General features: G+C 42.5%; 1 protein-coding gene across 3 annotated transcripts in view; it reads right to left on the bottom strand.

The window, feature by feature from the left end:
- The window catches only part of adam11 (ADAM metallopeptidase domain 11), a 162,959-nt gene that overhangs the window by 47,339 nt on the left and 96,808 nt on the right, over positions 1–18,812 (bottom strand). For all 3 annotated transcript variants that reach the window (XM_051666956.1, XM_051666957.1, XM_051666954.1), the window contains exons 18-22: positions 11,385–11,465; positions 11,232–11,282; positions 11,014–11,077; positions 3,416–3,521; positions 2,695–2,814 (exon numbers count right to left, since the gene is read on the bottom strand). In XM_051666956.1, the coding sequence (XP_051522916.1) occupies positions 2,695–2,814; positions 3,416–3,521; positions 11,014–11,077; positions 11,232–11,282; positions 11,385–11,465 (422 nt within the window). The remainder of the gene's footprint in view (positions 1–2,694; positions 2,815–3,415; positions 3,522–11,013; positions 11,078–11,231; positions 11,283–11,384; positions 11,466–18,812) is intronic.

Below are 18,812 nucleotides of genomic sequence, written 5' to 3'. Positions count from 1 at the left end.
AAGTGTACATTTTAACTTCAGTTATTGTTTTTTTTTTTTTTCTGATTGTGAACAACTGATCACTTGATTTTCTTGTGTATATAGTGACTATGTTTACATGGACAGCAGAAAGCAGCTTATTGGGAGAAAGCCGCATATTGCAAGAAACAACCACCATAACCGGCATATAAATGGCATACTATTTACTCCCGTATACATGCAGCTCAAGTCAGTAAGCAGCTTTCTCCACAACAACGTAATTTCACCGCAACGCTTGTGTAAATAACAAACATGGCATCCGAGGAACACGTTGCTATTTATTCTCTGTTGCTTCGCTTTATTTCCAGATACTCCAGAGTAGTTGCTCTTTTTGTTTTCTTAACTATCCATCGCAAACTGCAGCTGAATTGTGCTGCAATAGTGGGGTTTCCCTTTTACTAAAACTCCAGGATTCCCCCATTGTAGGAGCGCATATACGCGAACATGAGGGACGGTCGATATTTTACATTGGTGTGTAGAAATTGGTCTAGTTTATAGTGTATGAGTTTTCCCCACTGTACTCCCAGAAATGTTAAATTCTTTCCACTTTGTTGACTTGTTGTTGGGTTCCATCCTATGACATTTGTTATCAAGTCTGTTCACGCAAATGCGCATGCCTCAAAAACCTTTAAGAACACTGGTTATGTGTTTAGATGACCACATTAATCCACATTCTCTGGTAGAAACCTGGGTGTGTTAAATCACTTTCTCTTAATCTCTAAGGAAATCGGCGTTCTCGATTACATGATGTTTCAGAATGCCGCTCGCAAACTCCGAAATCCCTTGAATAAACAGTTTTCTTAAGTGCATGTAAATGTGGTCAGTATCATTTTAGAGTATAATTGGTAAAAAATAAATAAAAATAAAATAAAAAAATAAAAAACTTTATTCACTTTACCAAAGATTAAATTAATAATATTAAATAAATAAAACTAAACCATTGTTATTGTTGTTTCAATGAGAAAATATGAAAAAAAGGAGAATAGTTTATTGCAAATCATTTAAATATATATATATATATATATATATATATATATATATATATATATATATATATATATTTTAAAATGCATCAGTTGATTTTCAAGACTTCAATCAACTGATGTATTTAAAAAAATATATATTTATATATTCTGTCCATAATGCACACTTTTATAACTCATGCACCCTTGTGGACTTGCTAGGGGTTAGGGTGTCATTTGGGGCAGGGCTACACTAGTCGCATCAGACTACACTAGTCATGCTGTATGTTTGTGTTTGAGTGGAATCAGCGAAGCACAACGCTACAAAGAGACATGTTGTCTTGGCATTATTTCACGGTACAATGCCTTTTTATTTGATCACATTCAATTCAAACACTAAGCCGAAGCTCTCAACTTATTTTCTTTGCTAAGGTGCTGGAGATTTAGCTCCATCGCTAAAAAGTGGTGCAGGAAACATATAACACAAAGTTTGTTGGTTGTTTTCCTTAAGATGTTGTAAGATACAAGTTTGTTCGGTTACTTTTTTTAGTTTACTTTTTGACATCGGCTGTATCCAAAGGCTCTCGAGGTGCGCCACTGCAGATGCTTTGCTCTATGCTGTTTCTGCAGTGTTACATTAAGCACAACACCTATGTCTAATGTTTGGTACTTAATAATTAATAAAAATAATATTTATTTATTTTTTTATTTTTTTGTGGGCCTGATTCAGATTTTTTGGTGGATCAATTCCATAATAATTGGAGAAAGAGTCATGATACAGTATGTAATTCATTAGACTTTTTTAAGTAAAACAAAGGGCGGCCTGACCTGAATGCAGCATATGGTGATCTTATTCCACCATGGCACTTACTGTAATGTGTGTGTAGCACCTGGCAGCTTTGATGTTATATATTATTACTACTGCCACCTATAGGTTAGATATACTGCATATACTGCATCCTGCATCCAAATTATACTGCACCCTTATCAATTTTACTGTTGAAAAAGATAAAACACCTATAAATAAATTAGAAATGAAAACAAGCATCTAAAGCATCAACACAATACGTGAAAAATAGTATTGAGAAATATCGATATATCTATTGTATTGTATCTTTACTAGAGAACACACACACACACACACACACACACACACACACACACACACACACACAAACAACAGCTCACCATTACCACATAACACAAACACACACTGCAAACAATGGATAAGAACAATTTCAATTCCTGAAGGCATAATTGTTTTTCTCCTCTTAATATTGTTTATACACTGCAAAAAATCCTGTTCTTTATTAGCATCATGCTCTTGTGTTCTAGTAAAAATATACTAACATTCTTTAAACTAGTAGACAAAGATACTGATAAAAGCTTATGTGTGTAATTGTTTTGGATGTTAATGTACTTTCTCGTATATCACTTAAACTACTATAAGCCATTGGTAGATTGACTTCCTGAAAAGGCTCCGTGATTCTTTTTTAAAAACTTTGTTCTGAGATGTTAGCTTTTGACTCAACCAATGGTGTGAGTTTGAGGGGCCAACCTGTTTGTCTGACCAATCGAAGACTGGGTGGAATCAATAGTTATTTTTGCTATTCCATTTGGTGACACTGGTGGCACTGAAACTTCACACTGCAGCTATAAGAACAGGCTTTTTAGCACTGTATGTTATGGGTTTCTATCTGGTTTACAAACTAACCGACAGTCCAGGTACTTGTTCTGATGGTAGATGGTAAGACTTGTGATTTCTCCTTGTAAGTCTCCATACCGTGGTTTCACCGTAATATTAGTGCACAATAAAAACCCACACAACACATCCCTGTGAAAGGATAGAGAGAGAAATAAACAAAAACAACAGTTGAACACAGACAGAGATGAAGAGAATGAAAAGGAGGTGAATTACAGGAAACAAGCAGTCAAAGGGAGAAAACAAGATTGTTATGGTAACATCATGGCTGTGTCTGAAAGCTGAAAAACACTACCTTTGTAGGCTGGAGGTAGAAAGGCATTTTTTAGAGGTAGGAAGGCATTAGTTCTAAGATGCCCTCATCTAGTCAGTTTTTAAAGGCAGCTACTGTAGATGTGGTCTTGGCTGCCAATGAAATTATACAATCCTGTGTGTGTGTGTGTGTGTGTGTGTATTTCAGCTGTTGGTGGAAATGTAAAAGAATGATGTCTGCTGGTGCAGTTGAAAGCAGTAAATTTGTTTATTGATGTCTAGAATGTTCAAAGTATGACTCCATTTCTACTGAGAAATAAGCATTGTAGTTACTAAACATTTGCTTGGTTATGTCTAAAGCTCACTTGAATTTGTTTTAGAGCATTTGACATGACATTAAGGTGTCCTTAGGAGGTGCATTCAAAATGTTGCCTGTGAAGTCATTGACTGTCAGCTTTGGGATGCAGCCCATGTGACTCACTGTTTATTGCACTGAATCCAGGCCTGCGAGCTGGGGTCCTGACCGCAGTTGCCCCGCTCTGTCCCCTCAGTGTTCAGCCTCTCGTAACACATGCGATCTGCTGCATCTGTGAGCACACAGTCAAATGCAGTATGCAAGCTAAACAAGAGATATGTAGTGATAATATATGTATTTGCACTGAATCTCATATAGAAATGTTCAAGTCATATTTCAGCCCAAAATCAAAAGTAAAAATATATAAAATATGTTTTGCATAAATTAAATGAAGTTTGCATGTTCATATAATCCTTCAATACGATGACGGTAAAAAGATGCTGTCTAAGACATAGGGTTAAAGCATTAAAGCCCTCCTGGACTAAGTTAGTAATAAATAGGGCAGGAGATGGGGTGGTGGAGAAATGTTGGAATAATTGTCATTGCAGCTGTTTATTTAATTTTGCATAATGATTGACAGGGTCAGATAAACTAGCTACTCCCAAACTTTAGTCCATTATGATTTTTTGCATTGTGACATTATTTTTTTATCAATTAACTGGAGAGGAGCATCCCTTCCGCCAATTCAGATTATTATAAAGCAAAATAAATCTCTTTCTTATTACTGTAATGAGTCTGGATGTTTTACTTTTGAGTTTTTTTGTAATTCAATAGGATTTTTATTACCATTGTACAATAAAAATCATCCTGTCTACACACAATGTATTATTTATTTATTTTTTAAATCAGACTAAATCAAAGGCAGTAGGACCTTCAACAAAGACTACCATGATTTACACTGGCTTACAGTAGTTTACCAATGTTCTTTTAAATGCACTTAATTTCATTATGCAAAATGATAGTGTTTTATAGTTTTTCGGTCCCACTTCATTTTAGATGTCTTTAACTACTATATACTTAAGAATTTGATACAATGTACTTATTATGTACATACATGTTGTTGTATTGTACTTGCATTTAAAGTACCTGCATTTCATTTCATTTGTAGTTACACTGTTAAACTTACCGCTAACCCTCAACCTAACCCTAACCCTATTCCTAAACCTGAGTGCCCCTCTCTCCATGGTTACTGCATATCGCATAAAAACACCCTTTCGTTACTTAATGTTGCTGAAGCAAATGTAATTATATAAATTTCCCATTCAGCACTTTATAAGCACTTAATACACTCGCATCTGCGTGGGGTAAATGATGCAAGGTTTTGCGCAAAGCACTGCAGAGCATACCAGCGTGCTCCAGAGCTTTGATATTGCGGCACAGACCACAAAACTTAGGGAACCCATTTGAATATGACACAGATTGTTCTACATAACAACACTTTGGAGGAAGTCAAACATCTCAAAAGGCTAGACAGCCTCGAGATTATAAACAGAACTGACAAGGAAAGGGGAGACAACTCTCTGGAATGCACCAAAATAAATTACAAGACTTTTCAAACTACATATCATCGCCTTTCATAAAATGTATAAAAAATGTTTTACTGCAGTAATACTAACTGGTATTATGAGATTTTATAGATTAATATTAAATCTATTAGGGCAGATCTGTTAGACCTAATTTTTATTACAACTTTGAAAGTTTTAGGAAAAGCTTCTAAATGTGTTTAGGCTATTTTTTTTTCATAACAAAAACTACAGTTTATTTTTATAAAGACAACCTACAGTATATTGATCTAACCATGGTAATAAGGAACCATCAATGGTCTTAATGTGGTGATGGACTTTTTTATTACAAATGCCACTGTTAAACAATACAAGAACAATAGAAATCTTTTGGAAGAGCAAGTCAATTTAAGAATGAACGGATTTAAAGTCCTTTCCTTCTGCTGTTCTAACTGTCCATATTTACCTTGAGATATTCCAAGAGTTGAATTAAATCATTAGGCCTGTGTCCTGCTAAATGTCATTCTCGTTCAAACAAAATATCCAAACAAATGCATACAGCTGCAGGCTCCAGTTACCTTTATCACTTTTTGTGGAGCGGGGGATTTTGGCTAATGAAAATCCTGAGTGAAAAAGCACTAGCCACAGTGGCCAGAGAGCTACAACGAGGATGAGCTTTCGGTTGCGGCATCAGAGGGTGGGCTTCTGCTATCGGATGCGGACGAATCTTCTGAGCTCCCGTCCATGGGTGGTAGAGCACAGGATGAGTCGGACGCTGAGATGGCAGCCGTGCTTGCCCGGGCAGCTGCGATCATCGGGCTGAACTGAAACCCTCCACCCTGCCCTGAGCGCTCGTGGCTGGATGATTGGTTTCTGGAGTTTGACTCACGGCCATGCCCCGCCCTGGTGCCTTTCTTCCCGGAAGTGCACGAGGAGCTAACAAAGTCGTGGAAGGCACCTTTTACTGTCCGTACACGCTTCGCGGGCTTGTCCACTCTGACTACCCTCGATGGCAGAAAAAGATCCTCCCGCGGGAAGTCGGCTCCACCTGCCCATCAGCTGGCCCCCAAGAACCCCAGACGGGTATCAAGGCGGTCCTGACATGGCCCTCCCAGGGATGAGGTGACCACTCCTGACCGGTCTGGCCCGGGACATCTCTCCAGCCCCACCATTGCCCCTGGGCCAGTGTGTGGTGAATATGACATCGCCGAGTGCCCTCTGGGCCTCGGCACCCAAATGGTCAATAAAAGAGCAGTTTCCTCATTCCCTGGGCCAGCGCACTCGCAACAGCCAGGCGCTGGAAGTCTTTCCGGTCAATTGGGCGAGTACTCCCCTGGCTAATCCTAGCTCACTCACGAGATCTATTGTGTGCACACAGGGATCTTGTGCTTCAGCACCTCGATTGACTCGGGCTTCAGGTCAACCGGGAGAAGAGCAAGCTCTCCCCTGTGCAGAGCATCTCTTTTCTCAGTATGGAGTTGGACTCGGTCGCTCTCAGGGCATGTCTTACGACCGAACGTGCTTAGTCAGTGCTGACCTGCCTGAAGACCTTCAGGCAGAAGGTAGTAGTGCCAGTGAAACAATTTCAGAGGCTCCTGGGGCATATGGCACCAGGGGCTACGCAAGTATGGTTGATGCATATGAGACCGCTTCAGCACTGGCTACAGACTCGAGTCCCGAGGTGGGCGTGGCGCCACGGCACCAAGTGTGTGACCATCACGTTTCTATGGGTAGGTGTTCCCCTACAGCAGGTCTCAAGGCACGTCGTAGTAACGATGGATGCCTTAAACTCAGGCTGGGGCACCATGTGCAACGGGCAGGCAGTGTCAGGGCTCTGGACAGGGCCCCGACTCCAATGGCACATCAACTTCTTAGAGTTGCTGGCAGTATTGCTGGCCCTGAGGAGGCTCCGGCCGTTGATTCAGGGCAAGCATGTGTTGGTCTGAACCGATAACACGGCAACTGTAGCGTACATAAACTGCCAAGGCGGTGTACGCTCGTGTCGCATGTCGCAACTCGCCCACTGCCTCCTCCTTTGGTCAGAAGACCTTGAAGTCTCTACAAGCTTCTCACCTTCTGGGCGCCCTCAACCATGCAGTGGACGCACTCTCGTGGCAGGTAATGCTCCATGGGGAGTGGAGACTCCACCCCCACGTAGTCCAGCTGATTTGGGAGAGATTCGGGGAGGCACAGGTAGACCTGTTCGCCTCCCAAGACTCCTCTCACTGCCCTCTGTGGTACTCCCTGTCCGAGGCCCCCCTCGGCACGGATGCCTTGGCGCACAGCTGGCCTCGGGGGCTACACAAGTATGCATTCCCTCCTGTGAGCCTCATTGCACAGACTCTGTTCAAAGTCAGGGAGGACGAGCAGCAAGTCCTGTTCATTGTGCCGTACTGGCCCAACCAGACTTGGTTCTCGGATCTGATGCTCCTGACAGTAGCACCTCCCTGGCACATTCCCCTGAGGCAGGACCTTCTCACTCAGGGGCAAGCCACGCTCCAGCACCCACGGCCGGACCTCTGGAATCTCCACGTCTGGCTCCTGGACGGGACCTACCAGCGGTGGTAGACACGATCACTCAGGCAAGGGCCTCCTCTATGAGGTGGCTGTATGCCTTGAAGTGCCGTCTTTTCGCTAACTGGTTTTCTTCCTGTGGGGAAGACACACAGAGATGCCCTGTCGGGTCTGTGCTGTCTTTTCTTCAGGAAGGGCTTGAGAGACGGCTGTCTCCCTCTACCCTGAAAGTGTACGTGGCTGCCATAGCAGCTCACCACGATACACTGGATGGCAGTCCCTCACAACAGCGCGACCTGATCAACAGGTTCCTCAAAGGCACGAGGAGATTGAATCCTCCTTGACCGCGCATGATCCCCTCTTGGGATCTCTCTGTGGTCTTACCTGACCTACAGAGAGCCCCGTTTGAGCCCCTGGAGCAGGCCGAGCTCAGCACTCTGTCTCTGAAGATGGCCCTCCTTGTGGCACTCACTTCCATCAAGAGGGTGGGGGACATTCAGGCACTCTCTGTTACCAGTGAATGCCTGGAGTTTGGGCTGGCACACTCTCATGTGATCTTGAGACCCCGGCCCGGTTACGTGCCCAAAGTTCCCACCACTCCATTTTGGGACCAGGTGGTGAAACTGCAAGTGCTACTTTTATACCCGTATGTCCGGGGCGGAGAGTGGCATGCAAATTCCACACGGCAATTTTCATTAGCCTTTTCTATTTTAAGCAAAGGTGATTGGTGCTCACAAGATTGAACCCCTAATGTCACTACATCGACACAATGTCTCGTTCCCTCCATCAGGGAACAGAGGTTATATCAGTAACAAGACGTTTTCTTTAAACAAGAAGACATGGCAAAACCTGTTAAATGCAGGGGCGTCGCTAGAATTTAGTGACATCCTGGGTTTAGCCCACAAGAATCTTTCCTTCCATGACATGGCCTAAAATTGTGTGCTGGATTGCGGATATTGCGCACAATTTGAATAATTCCCACAAGTTCCACGTTCATAGCACAGGACATTCCCACACACTTTTATTCACTTTACAGTCCAGCTGCGAATTATTAAACCAATAAATACAGACGAACAAATCAAAACAATAAACTTGTTTTTGTATCAAACTGTAATTCCTGAAGATGCATGAGTAAATCCGCTCTTTCTCTGCCTCTCTCCCACGTAGCTGTCAGCAGCACATTGAGCAGTTTAGTGTGAGTGTATGCAGTGAGCAAGCACTTTGTCGCAAAGTTACTGAATTTAAGATGTTATAGATTTATAAACCTTTCAAAACCAAATCGACATGTAAATGGTATTATACTGCATCTCCATTATCGAGCGACGCGATAAAACTATCGCTCTTGTTTATAATGAACAAAGCTGTTAACAGTGCAAGCGTGTGACGCTGGACCGGTCTATAGTTCTGATGGCTTTCATATCTTACCGCTCCATCATCAGTAATAATGCAGCACATTTGACATGAAAGGTAGAAATAGCAAAAATGCTTTTTGCACCAGCTGCATGGTGAAGAGAGACACTTAAACACCTGTAACATCTCTCATCATCTCCATCTCTTTAGTGTTCCATCCTAACATGGAAATTAACGAGGGCTCTAGGCAAACATGCCCCCTTAATTCAAAATATGGGGGCAAAAAATGTCCCCACAAAGAGTTCCTGTTGTTTTATTAATAACATCTGATAAAGGACTAGTTCCATATACATACATAGCAATCTTCATTTGAATTTTGCTGAACATCATTTGTTTGGTGCTGCCAGTTGTGCAGACATTTCCAAGTCAGTGGCGGATGCCGGATAACATGCACAGACGGGCACTCCACATCTTGCGCCGCATCAGTTCGGTGTCATGCGACCCGAGTGTACGCAGTAACAGCAGGTAGACTGGGCGGCCGGTTGGGTGTACAGCTTGCATTGTGCCTTTCCCCTTTTTCAAAGGTGATAATGTGCGCTTTTTGTCCACAAAGTTCCCCGTACCGGTGAGCTCCGGACACCTCTTTAATTCTTTAGCACTGTCCGGTGACAAACTTGGCGGAGGAGTAACGCCACTAGGCACCGAGTTAGTGGCGGATGCCAGATAACACGCACAGACGGGCACTCCGCATCTCACGCTGCATCAGTTCGGTGTCATGCTCCCATGCTAAATTATCTGACCCTTCACTCATTTCATTCAAAATCTACTGTCCTTGTGAGTAACACTAATGCTCCCTGTGCTATAGCCTACTTTCATGCCCCTCGGCTCATATGCACCTATCTGTTTGAAAAACCTCCTCACCAGCTAGAAGCCAAAAGTGCGGGAGGGATGGATGTTATATATTTAAGTTAATCAGGTCTGAGAGAACACAAAATATAATGAAACCAAATACTAGTGTAGTTAATAATAATATTAACAAATATAATATCTGGATAAATAATCTTGATGTTAAATAAAACATTATTAATGATACAATAATAATTTTACATCAACCACTTTTAGTGTATGAATCACATTAACTAATTTTAATTGTGAAATGTTTATTTTTGCATTGTTTTATTCAATTGGAATGAAGGAGTTGCTAAGTTTTTTCGATCTACTGGCATAACAATCGCACACCATACAAATTATCCTTGTTAAAGTTCATTGTTACTGACGTACGTTCTTCATTCTGATCGAATAAATTTGGGATGGTTTGCCGTAGAGTGAAACTGCTGCTAATTTGATTATGGTAACTTTTAAACGCACTAGCTGATTTAACCTGGGAAGAGTCCATCTTTGGGAGCGAGCAGGCATGCTCCGAACAAGTTGACTGTCACTGGTGCATGCATTAAAATCTCCTTGGTGTATGGATTGATTAAAAACAAATGAAGATTATAAATGTGGCTTATATATTATATATTTAGAAATAAGGCTTGCATAATAAAACCTCAGAGCCTCTGATAAAGAAAAGCTGCACCCCTCTAAGAGAAAATAAAAAGCTCCCAACTACTCGAGGAGTTCGTAACATGTCTGATGATCTTGAGCACGAGCAGCAGGTGAAAAAGTCCAAATGTGTACTGTCAATTAATGCAAGTGGGGCTTACTGATCAGAATGTATTTACATTTAAAGCCAGAATCGCAGCCTGCCTTGTTGCTTTTGTACAACTGGGCAATGCACGCGCACAATCTCTGGTGGCCGATCTCCGGAGGTCGTAGCGGGGGTGCCACACTATCGGGGTGTTGATATATCACTCTTCACACTCCCCAGCCCTGGGTTGGTATAAGTGTGCGATAGCTTGATGTGAAGACCCACCCATGGCACACAATTCTTCAAACCGTCGGAAATGCTTACCCACAGCTCGTCGTTAAACATTCCATAAGAACTGTTTGAGTGCGCATGCTCCCAGGTATATGGAGGCTAGCGGCATGTGGGAATAGCCATTTAAGCCCTCATTATGTGAACTATTGCACTTATTCTGCAACATCTCCTGGCAGCATTTAATAACATAATGTACAATTGCTCTATTACAGCAAATACAAGGTTGTTCAGCTGTTTCATAACACAAGGCAGGCTCCCTGAAGATAATGCGCATAACACAGTTGACGGAAATGCGCAATGTTTAGCTTTTTATTTAGAAATGAGCATAAAAATGTGAAACATCTGGAGGGAAACTCAGCTATAGGGATTGCTTAGAGATAGTTGTTTTATTCAAAACATTCTACAGTATAAAAGGTGCTCTATTTCCTGTTACTCACTGTGACCCCAGAGAGCCTGACACTGCGCATCCCTCGTTTTACAGTGGCCCCCATAACAGCGGCCCTGAGAAAGACATAAACATAACAACACATTAGAAAGAAAGAAAGAAAGAAAGAAAGAAAGAAAAATATATATTTAAAAAAAAAAAATATATATATATATATATATATATATATATATATATATATATATATATATATATATTTTTTTTTTTTACCTGTCCTGCATCGCACATATAGCCATCCAGTTTGTGTACATTATGAGGACACTGTTGGAGAAATTCATGAGGAGTATATATATTAGCTGAAGATTTGCTATATTATTATGATCATTATTATTATGATGATGATTAGTGTAAATGTATAATTACTTTATTGGAATCTCCAGTACACGTCTCCGGTACATCACAGTCATTCACTGCATCCCTGCAGACCACCCCTCTTTGCTCATACTGTAAAACACACACACACAAACACTCACACACTTCCTGCTTTAGTATTTCATCTGTGAGTCCTTCATGTGAAGACTATGCAACAAAAAAAATCAATGACACTAAATAAAAAATAAAAAAAATCTATTAAGATTAACCCCAGGGATATGTCCCCTCTAATAGAACGAGTACAGTGATAAAAATTACAAATTTTAGAAATCAGTTTCTATGGATAGTTACAGATATAGCCTTAGAAAATCCATCACATGAAATTTAGAAGCATCAGTCAGACAGGCTTCATAGAATTTAAATAGGTGGCGTAGTTGAGAATTTTAAACACTCAGTGCCAGTTGTTAAAGATCTTTTTCTTTCTGAAGTGTCAGTGATAATCTTTGGTTTTATAACAAATACTCTATTTCTAATCTCATTTCAGTAACTGTAGGATTGTAGAACTGTTACAATATGGCTGACCAATATTGTAACCTAGGTTTATATGTATAAAATATATTTTCAGACATTTTACTATCCCAAAAGTGGATGCAGAATGATCCACTGGACATTGTCATGATGAGCACAAAACAGGAGATCTCTCATTACAGGTATGGAGAAACTGATGAAGAACAAAGTTTACTTAACAGAAATCAAGTCTAGTCATTTTTATTTGTATAGCTCTTTTCATGATACACATCATTTTAAAGCAGCTTTACAGAAGAATGTGCTTTAAGTCTTTAAGCCCCCAGTGAACAGCTTTATAGAAAATTATGCCTTAACCTTGGAACCTCATACCTTGGAAATACCTAACCCTAGGAATTATTCAGACTAATTGTGAGATACACTTGCTGATTACTATTAGGAACACCTGTACACCTACATATTCATGCGATTATCTAATCAGCCAAACGTGTGGCAGCAGTGCAATGCATATAATAATGCGGATACAGGTCAGGAGCTTCGGTTAATGTTCACATCAACCATCAGAATGGGGAAAAAAATGTGATCTCAGTGATTTAGACTGTGGCAGGACAGTTGGTGCCAAACAGGCTGGTTTGAGTATTTCTGTAACGTCATGGTTACTTTCGTAACCTCCGTTCCCTGATGGAGGGAACGAGACGTTGTGTTTGATGTAGTGACACTAGGGGTCTCTCTTGGGAGAATTGGCACGTGGAATTTTCATGCCACTCCCCCGGACATATGGGTATTAAAGGAGCTGGTATGCAACCACTCATTCAGGTTTTGTGCTGAGGAGCCGAGACAAGGTCCTGGCCATTTCAGCGGGTAGTTCAGCGTTGTGGCAAGAGGGACACAATGTCTCGTTCCCTCCATCAGGGAACGGAGGTTACAAAAGTAACCATGACGTTCCCTATCTGTCACTCACTCAACGTTGTGTCGATGTAGTGACACTAGGGGTCCCTATACAAATGCCACAACTAGCTGAACTGTGTTACGTGGACTAGCGGTGCGAGATGGGCAGACTTTTGTGTGCCTCGAAGCCAGCGAATCAGGCTGTCATGTATCCTTCCCCAACGCTGCTATGAGCGTTGAACGGTCCTTCAGGAACAAGTTGACTGCTCAACAAATAGGGACAGGCTAGCCTAACCAAGGCCTCCTTTCCCTCTTTTTTCTCCCCAGAAAGAGTGGAATTATGTTAACGGACTGGGATCCGTGAGTGTCCACGTCGGGGGGGGTATCACTCCCAAGGGGAAGACACCACAGAGACCACACCCCACCCAGAGAAATGGGGAGGGGGGGTACTTCAAGTGGAAATACATCACATGGTCTTACCGAGTCTTGTTGGAAGTATGTCATGTGGAGAGTCGCATGATAGGTCCTACCCAAGGGGGGAGGAGTTTCTACAAGCATGACGACCGGAGCAGAGGGCCCTCTGCGTGAGGTCCGAGAACCACGTCTGGGTGGGCCAGTAGGGTGCTACCAGGACGAGGAGCTCAGGGTCCTCCCTGACCTTGCACAGGGTCTGTGCAAGCAGGCTCACTTGGGGAAACGCATATTTGCATAGGCCAGGGGGCCAGCTGTGTGCCAGCATGTCTATGCCGAGGGGAGCCTCATGAGGGCGTACCAGATCGGCGAGGGCATGCCTGTCCAAATCGACTCCAAATCAGCTGGACCACCTGAGGGTGGAGTCTCCACTCTCCCCTGAGGGTTTCCTGCCGTGACAGCGCATCCGCTGTAGTGTTGAGGTTGCCCGGGATGTGAGTGGGTCACAGCAACGTGAAGTGCTGCTGACTCCGGAGGAGGAGACGGCGGGCGAGTTGTGACATACAACGAGAGCGCAGACCACCTTGGCGGTTGACATATGCTACCGTTGCTGTGTTGTCTTTCCGAACTAACACGTGCTTGCCCTGGATCAATGGCCGGAACCTCCACAGGGCGAGCAGAATTGCCAACAACTCGAGGCAGTCGATGTACCAATGCAGTCCAGAGGTCGGCGACTGCGTGCCCATTGCAAACAGTGCCCCAGCCCACTTTGGAGGTGCCTGGAGACCAGTTCTAAAGGAACACCTGCCCGTAGAAATGAGAGGTCGGTCCAAGGGCTGAAAAGACAGTGACAGACCGGCGTGATGACCACGCGATGTGTCCCGTGGTGCCATGCCCATCTCGGGACTCGAATCTGGAGCCAGTGCTGAAGCAGCCTCATATGCATCAACCCGAGTGGGGTGGCCACCCCCGAGGATGCAATATGCCCCAGGAGCCTCTGAAAAAGTTTCAGTGGAACCGCTGTTTTCAGTTTGAATGCCTTCAAACAGGCCAGCACTGACTGGGTGTGCTTGTTCGTAAGGCACGCCATCAAGGAGACTGTGTCCAACTCCAAACCGAGAAAAGAGATGCTCTGAACCGGGAGGAGCTTGCTCTTTTCCCAGTTGACCCGAAGCCCTAGCCGGCTGAGGTGTGAGAGCACCAGGTCCCTGTGTGCGCACAACATGTCTCGAGAGTGAGCTAGGATTAGCCAGTCGTCGAGATAGTTGAGAATGCGAATGCCCACCTCCCTTAACGGGGCAAGGGCCCCAGCGGAGGGGCCAGTGCAGTCACCGCAGGAGGAGAGCGCATCTCTCTGTCCTTTTACAGCGAGATATCAGTAGTGCAGCGTCTCTACAGTTGTAACCTGAGCTTTCGCTTTCAAGTCGGTCACTTCAATGCTGCGTCAGTTGCTGATGCTTTGGGGATCCTATATCATCGCACCATGATACTGATTGCACACACATATTGCACTACTACCCAAGAAGGTAGAAAAGCGCAAACCCAATCTCCTCTTCGTAATGAATAACAGGAAGGAAGGAGAGGAAAGTCTGCTCAAAGGGGTAGAGTTTAATAATGACACTAGCCAATGGGTAGCAAGGCATTGCAAACAAACACATATGTATATGTGTAAATATGTAACCACATCACAATGTAGAAGCATAAAACTGCCACAGGCCGATAATGCGTAACAAATGCCACTAGCCAGCCAAGTATTAGGACATAAGCTTTACGCTGTGCCCAGTGGACACAAAGAGATTCACTCTCCTTCACAGCAAAAACCAGGGAAGAGAGAGTAAACATTCAAGATATAAAAACTGGCAAAGGTGTTAGGGGAAGCCCAGCCTGCTGCCAGGCAAATGTCCTACTAGGACACACCAATTACCCAAGCCCAGGAGGAAACCATGCCCCTGGTAGAATGGGCTCATACCCCTATGCACGCCTTGTAAGTAAGCGCAATGGCATCAACCACCCAATGAGAAAGTCTTTGCTTGGAGACAGCCAAACCTTTCGAGCAGCCTCCAAAGCAAACAAAGAGCAGGGCCGTCAGCCTGAACAGACTTGTACGATCAACGTACATATTAGCGCAGCGCCCTGACAGGGCAGAGCGTATGCAATTTCTGTCCCTCGTCCGACTCAAAGGGAGGAGGAGAAAAGCATTCAAGGTTACCACCTGAGCCATAAAGGGAGTTTCAAAACATAGGCCTAGGCTTAAGCACAACCTTCGCCTCAAACGGGGAACCCATAAATGCATTTAACACAAGTGCTAAGTCCCAGACCTGGACAGTAGCGGGATGAGAGGGTCTCAGTCGTCTTGTTCCTCACAAAATTTTTATGACCAAAGGGAAATCACGGACATTTTTAGCCAATTTTGAAATCCCGGCCGGGAAAAAGAGGATGTATAGTCACCCTAGTTTCAGTTAGATTGCTTGGCAATCCTCCCATCGGACCACTGTTTGTTTTGTTAGTTCCTTATTTTGGTATGTTATTTTTGAAGGCAATCCCCGGTGGAGACTTGATCTCTGTCAGGGGTATGATTTTGGTTGCTGAATCTTTTGAAGGACCAGTGGCACAACATTTATGGTTTAAAGCCACCCCAAGCCTGGCACGTCTTTGAAAACTAGTTATGAATTAATTAGAGATTATTGGGTAGGCTTAGGGGTTACACCAGTGTTACTTACTGGTTATGTAGCAGCGTTCCTATGTGAATGCTGGAGAGACTTTAACATAGAAAAGCTGTATATTTATATCGTTGGCATTCTTTGTTGTTTGAGGGAATTCCTTCATAAATTTGTGGTTAACGCCACTACGTGTTTGACCACTATTTTGTATTATTAATTATCAATTGTACATTAGTCTCATTTCTGGGGGGAAGAGGTGTTTGTGATATTTTCTTAGGGAATTGTTACGTTTATACTGGACACTTTTGGGACACTTTATTAAGGTATGGGAAAATGACTTCTGTTGTGGATAATTTCATTGCAGATCTTTCTGGTGACAGGCAAGAGCAGGGGTGTCAAACTCAATTTCAGCCCGGGCCACATCAGCGTTCCGTGTGCCCGAAAAGGGCTGGTTGAAAATGTGGCACCAGCACATGATTTGCTTGCATCCATGTAATTACCAATAATATATTTTATATTTGTGCATTGAAATTCGAAATAAACTCTGATTTTGAATTTGGGATGCAGATGTAAATGATATTAACAGTAATATCTGTGAAAAAAATTAACACTTAATTGGGCTAAATTAAAAGTTGTAAATTAAAACAGTTACATATTTCACAAATCAGAGAGCATTAGAAGAGAACAGATTTTAAACAGAAGGAAAACTGGTAGCTTGGTCCATAATAATTATGAAATTATTCCATAGTGCTTCCATAGTATCCATAGTTTTTACAATGGTATTTATAAGACAATGGTGAACACATGTAAAGCCATGCATGACTCCTCACTACCATGGTTAGTAACTATGATTTCTATATAATTTTTTTTTTCTAATGAAAATACCATAGTTAATACAGTTAGTGTTAATACAGTAAATCCATGGTATATTTTTGTAAGGTTTGTGATGTGTGAATTGAAAAACATTCCACACCGCACTTCTCACAAGCACTGCTTATGTTCTGCGTGGTCTAGACCAGTCTGCAAATAAACACATCTGCCTCACACTCACGCACCTCTTTCCATTCTGTTCAAAGGCCGATCCCTTTGGCTTGTCCCTGGCTCCTCACACATTAACCAAATGTGTTGATACGGCGATCGCTCCACTAAGGCTGAGCAGCATCTGTGTGTTGAACTAACTTGAAGATTGGTTGCTCTTAGTGCAATCAGAGAAGTTAGCATACAAGTCCAGGGATCCATTGCTTACACAACTGGAGCTTTGGGCCTCAAAGTCAATTGGGCAAGGAAGCGTTTTGGTGCCTAGTCGGCAAGTTTCCTTCTTGGGGATGAAACTCAACTTGGCCATGTCGGCACATTTGACTGATGCTTGGATTCAGTCTTTTCTCCAGTGCTTGATGAAGTTCAAGCTGGGAATAGCCCTACTGCTGTGAGAATTCAAGCGAATGTTGGGGTTGATGGCCACCACAGCTGCTGTCACCCCTCTGGGTTTGTTACACATGATGCTCCTTGTGATGTGCCACTATGTAGCCGAACTCACAATTTGTAGAATGCCCTTGTTCTATTAGAAGGGGGTTGCACTGTACCAAGTGGTCAGATGCACAGTTTTCTCGATGAAAAATGCAGCTTCCTGAGCGCAACTTTACCATGGTCAGCATTAGTGGTGAGATGGCTTAACATGTACATAATATTGTATTGTCTTTGTGAATCAGTAATTGAGGCATCCTCTGCTTCACAACTGATTTGAAACATTTCAAGAGACGTGTCAAAAAAAGGTATTCTCATCAACTACTCTTACACTTGCTAAATAAAGCTGTAGCCAACTATAAGTGAGCATGCATTTGGTGCAATTAACATACGCCTACTTTTGGAGGGTGTGTATAACATATTTGCACATGAAGCTATTTAAGCAATTTTTCTTTGTAAATCACCCACAATATGCCCATGACGCACACACAATTTAATAGATTGCGCAAGCAAATTGGTACCTGTTTTTTTTTTTTTTTTATATCTTTGTGTTACAAATCACTCCAGTAATGTAGAGATTAGGATATTAAAGAATATTAGGCATCCCATTTTTAGACACATAGCGTTAAATAACACAAACTTATGTTATTTTAAAAATACATTTACTAACCATTCTTTTGACCACTAGGTGGCATTGTCACCAAATTTATATGGTGCAGTCAGGCTGTGGTGACAATGACTCATCATGTCAATATGCCAAAGCGTTAATGAGTTTTGCCATATATTCTGTTGGTGTTATTCAAGAACCATTTTGTCTATCAAAAAGCTTTTGATAACTTTTTGTCGTGAGTGTCCCTAGATGATACATAACACATTTCATGTGAATCGGACATATGACCTAAAAAAAGTAACTTTTCAATGAAATTCAAAATGGCAGACAGGAAGTATGGCTAACCATGGCAAATTTGGTATCATCGTACTCTGCTTAACCCAAGGAAGCTAACAACATAAGTCTCATGACAATTGTCTCATGAAAATTTTTCAAAAGTTATAAGCATTTTATTATATAATTTAACCACTATGTTGTGCTGTCCTCAAACTTTTTGAGTACCTTCGGGACATGGCCCCAATGACACATACCAAATTTTGTAATAATACGGCAATGCATTTCTAAAATGGCCGACACCCAACATGGCCTACATAGTAAAATTGGGTATCATTCGACTCTGTGTGCCCCAGGGAATCTAAATGGACCAGTCTAATGATTTTAGGCCAAACTATTCAAAAGTTATAAGCAAAAATAGCAATTTTTCATATTTCTAGACCACTAGGTGGCGCTGTGTCGAAACTTTGCAGGTACCCTCAAGTCATACTTGTGATGACAAATACTACGTTTGTGTCAATGCGCTAAAGCGTTGCGAAGATACAGCCTCACGTCCATTTTGGCATGCTCGCCATCGAATTTGTTGATGCAGTATAAAAAAATGGGGGGCCTGGGTAGCTCAGTGGTAAAATACACTGACTACCACCC

Source organism: Myxocyprinus asiaticus, chromosome 32, assembly GCF_019703515.2.
Source record: "Myxocyprinus asiaticus isolate MX2 ecotype Aquarium Trade chromosome 32, UBuf_Myxa_2, whole genome shotgun sequence".
NCBI classification, from domain to species: domain Eukaryota; kingdom Metazoa; phylum Chordata; class Actinopteri; order Cypriniformes; family Catostomidae; genus Myxocyprinus; species Myxocyprinus asiaticus.
Note: the sequence above shows the minus strand (reverse complement) of the source record. Positions and strands in the feature narration are given on the sequence as shown.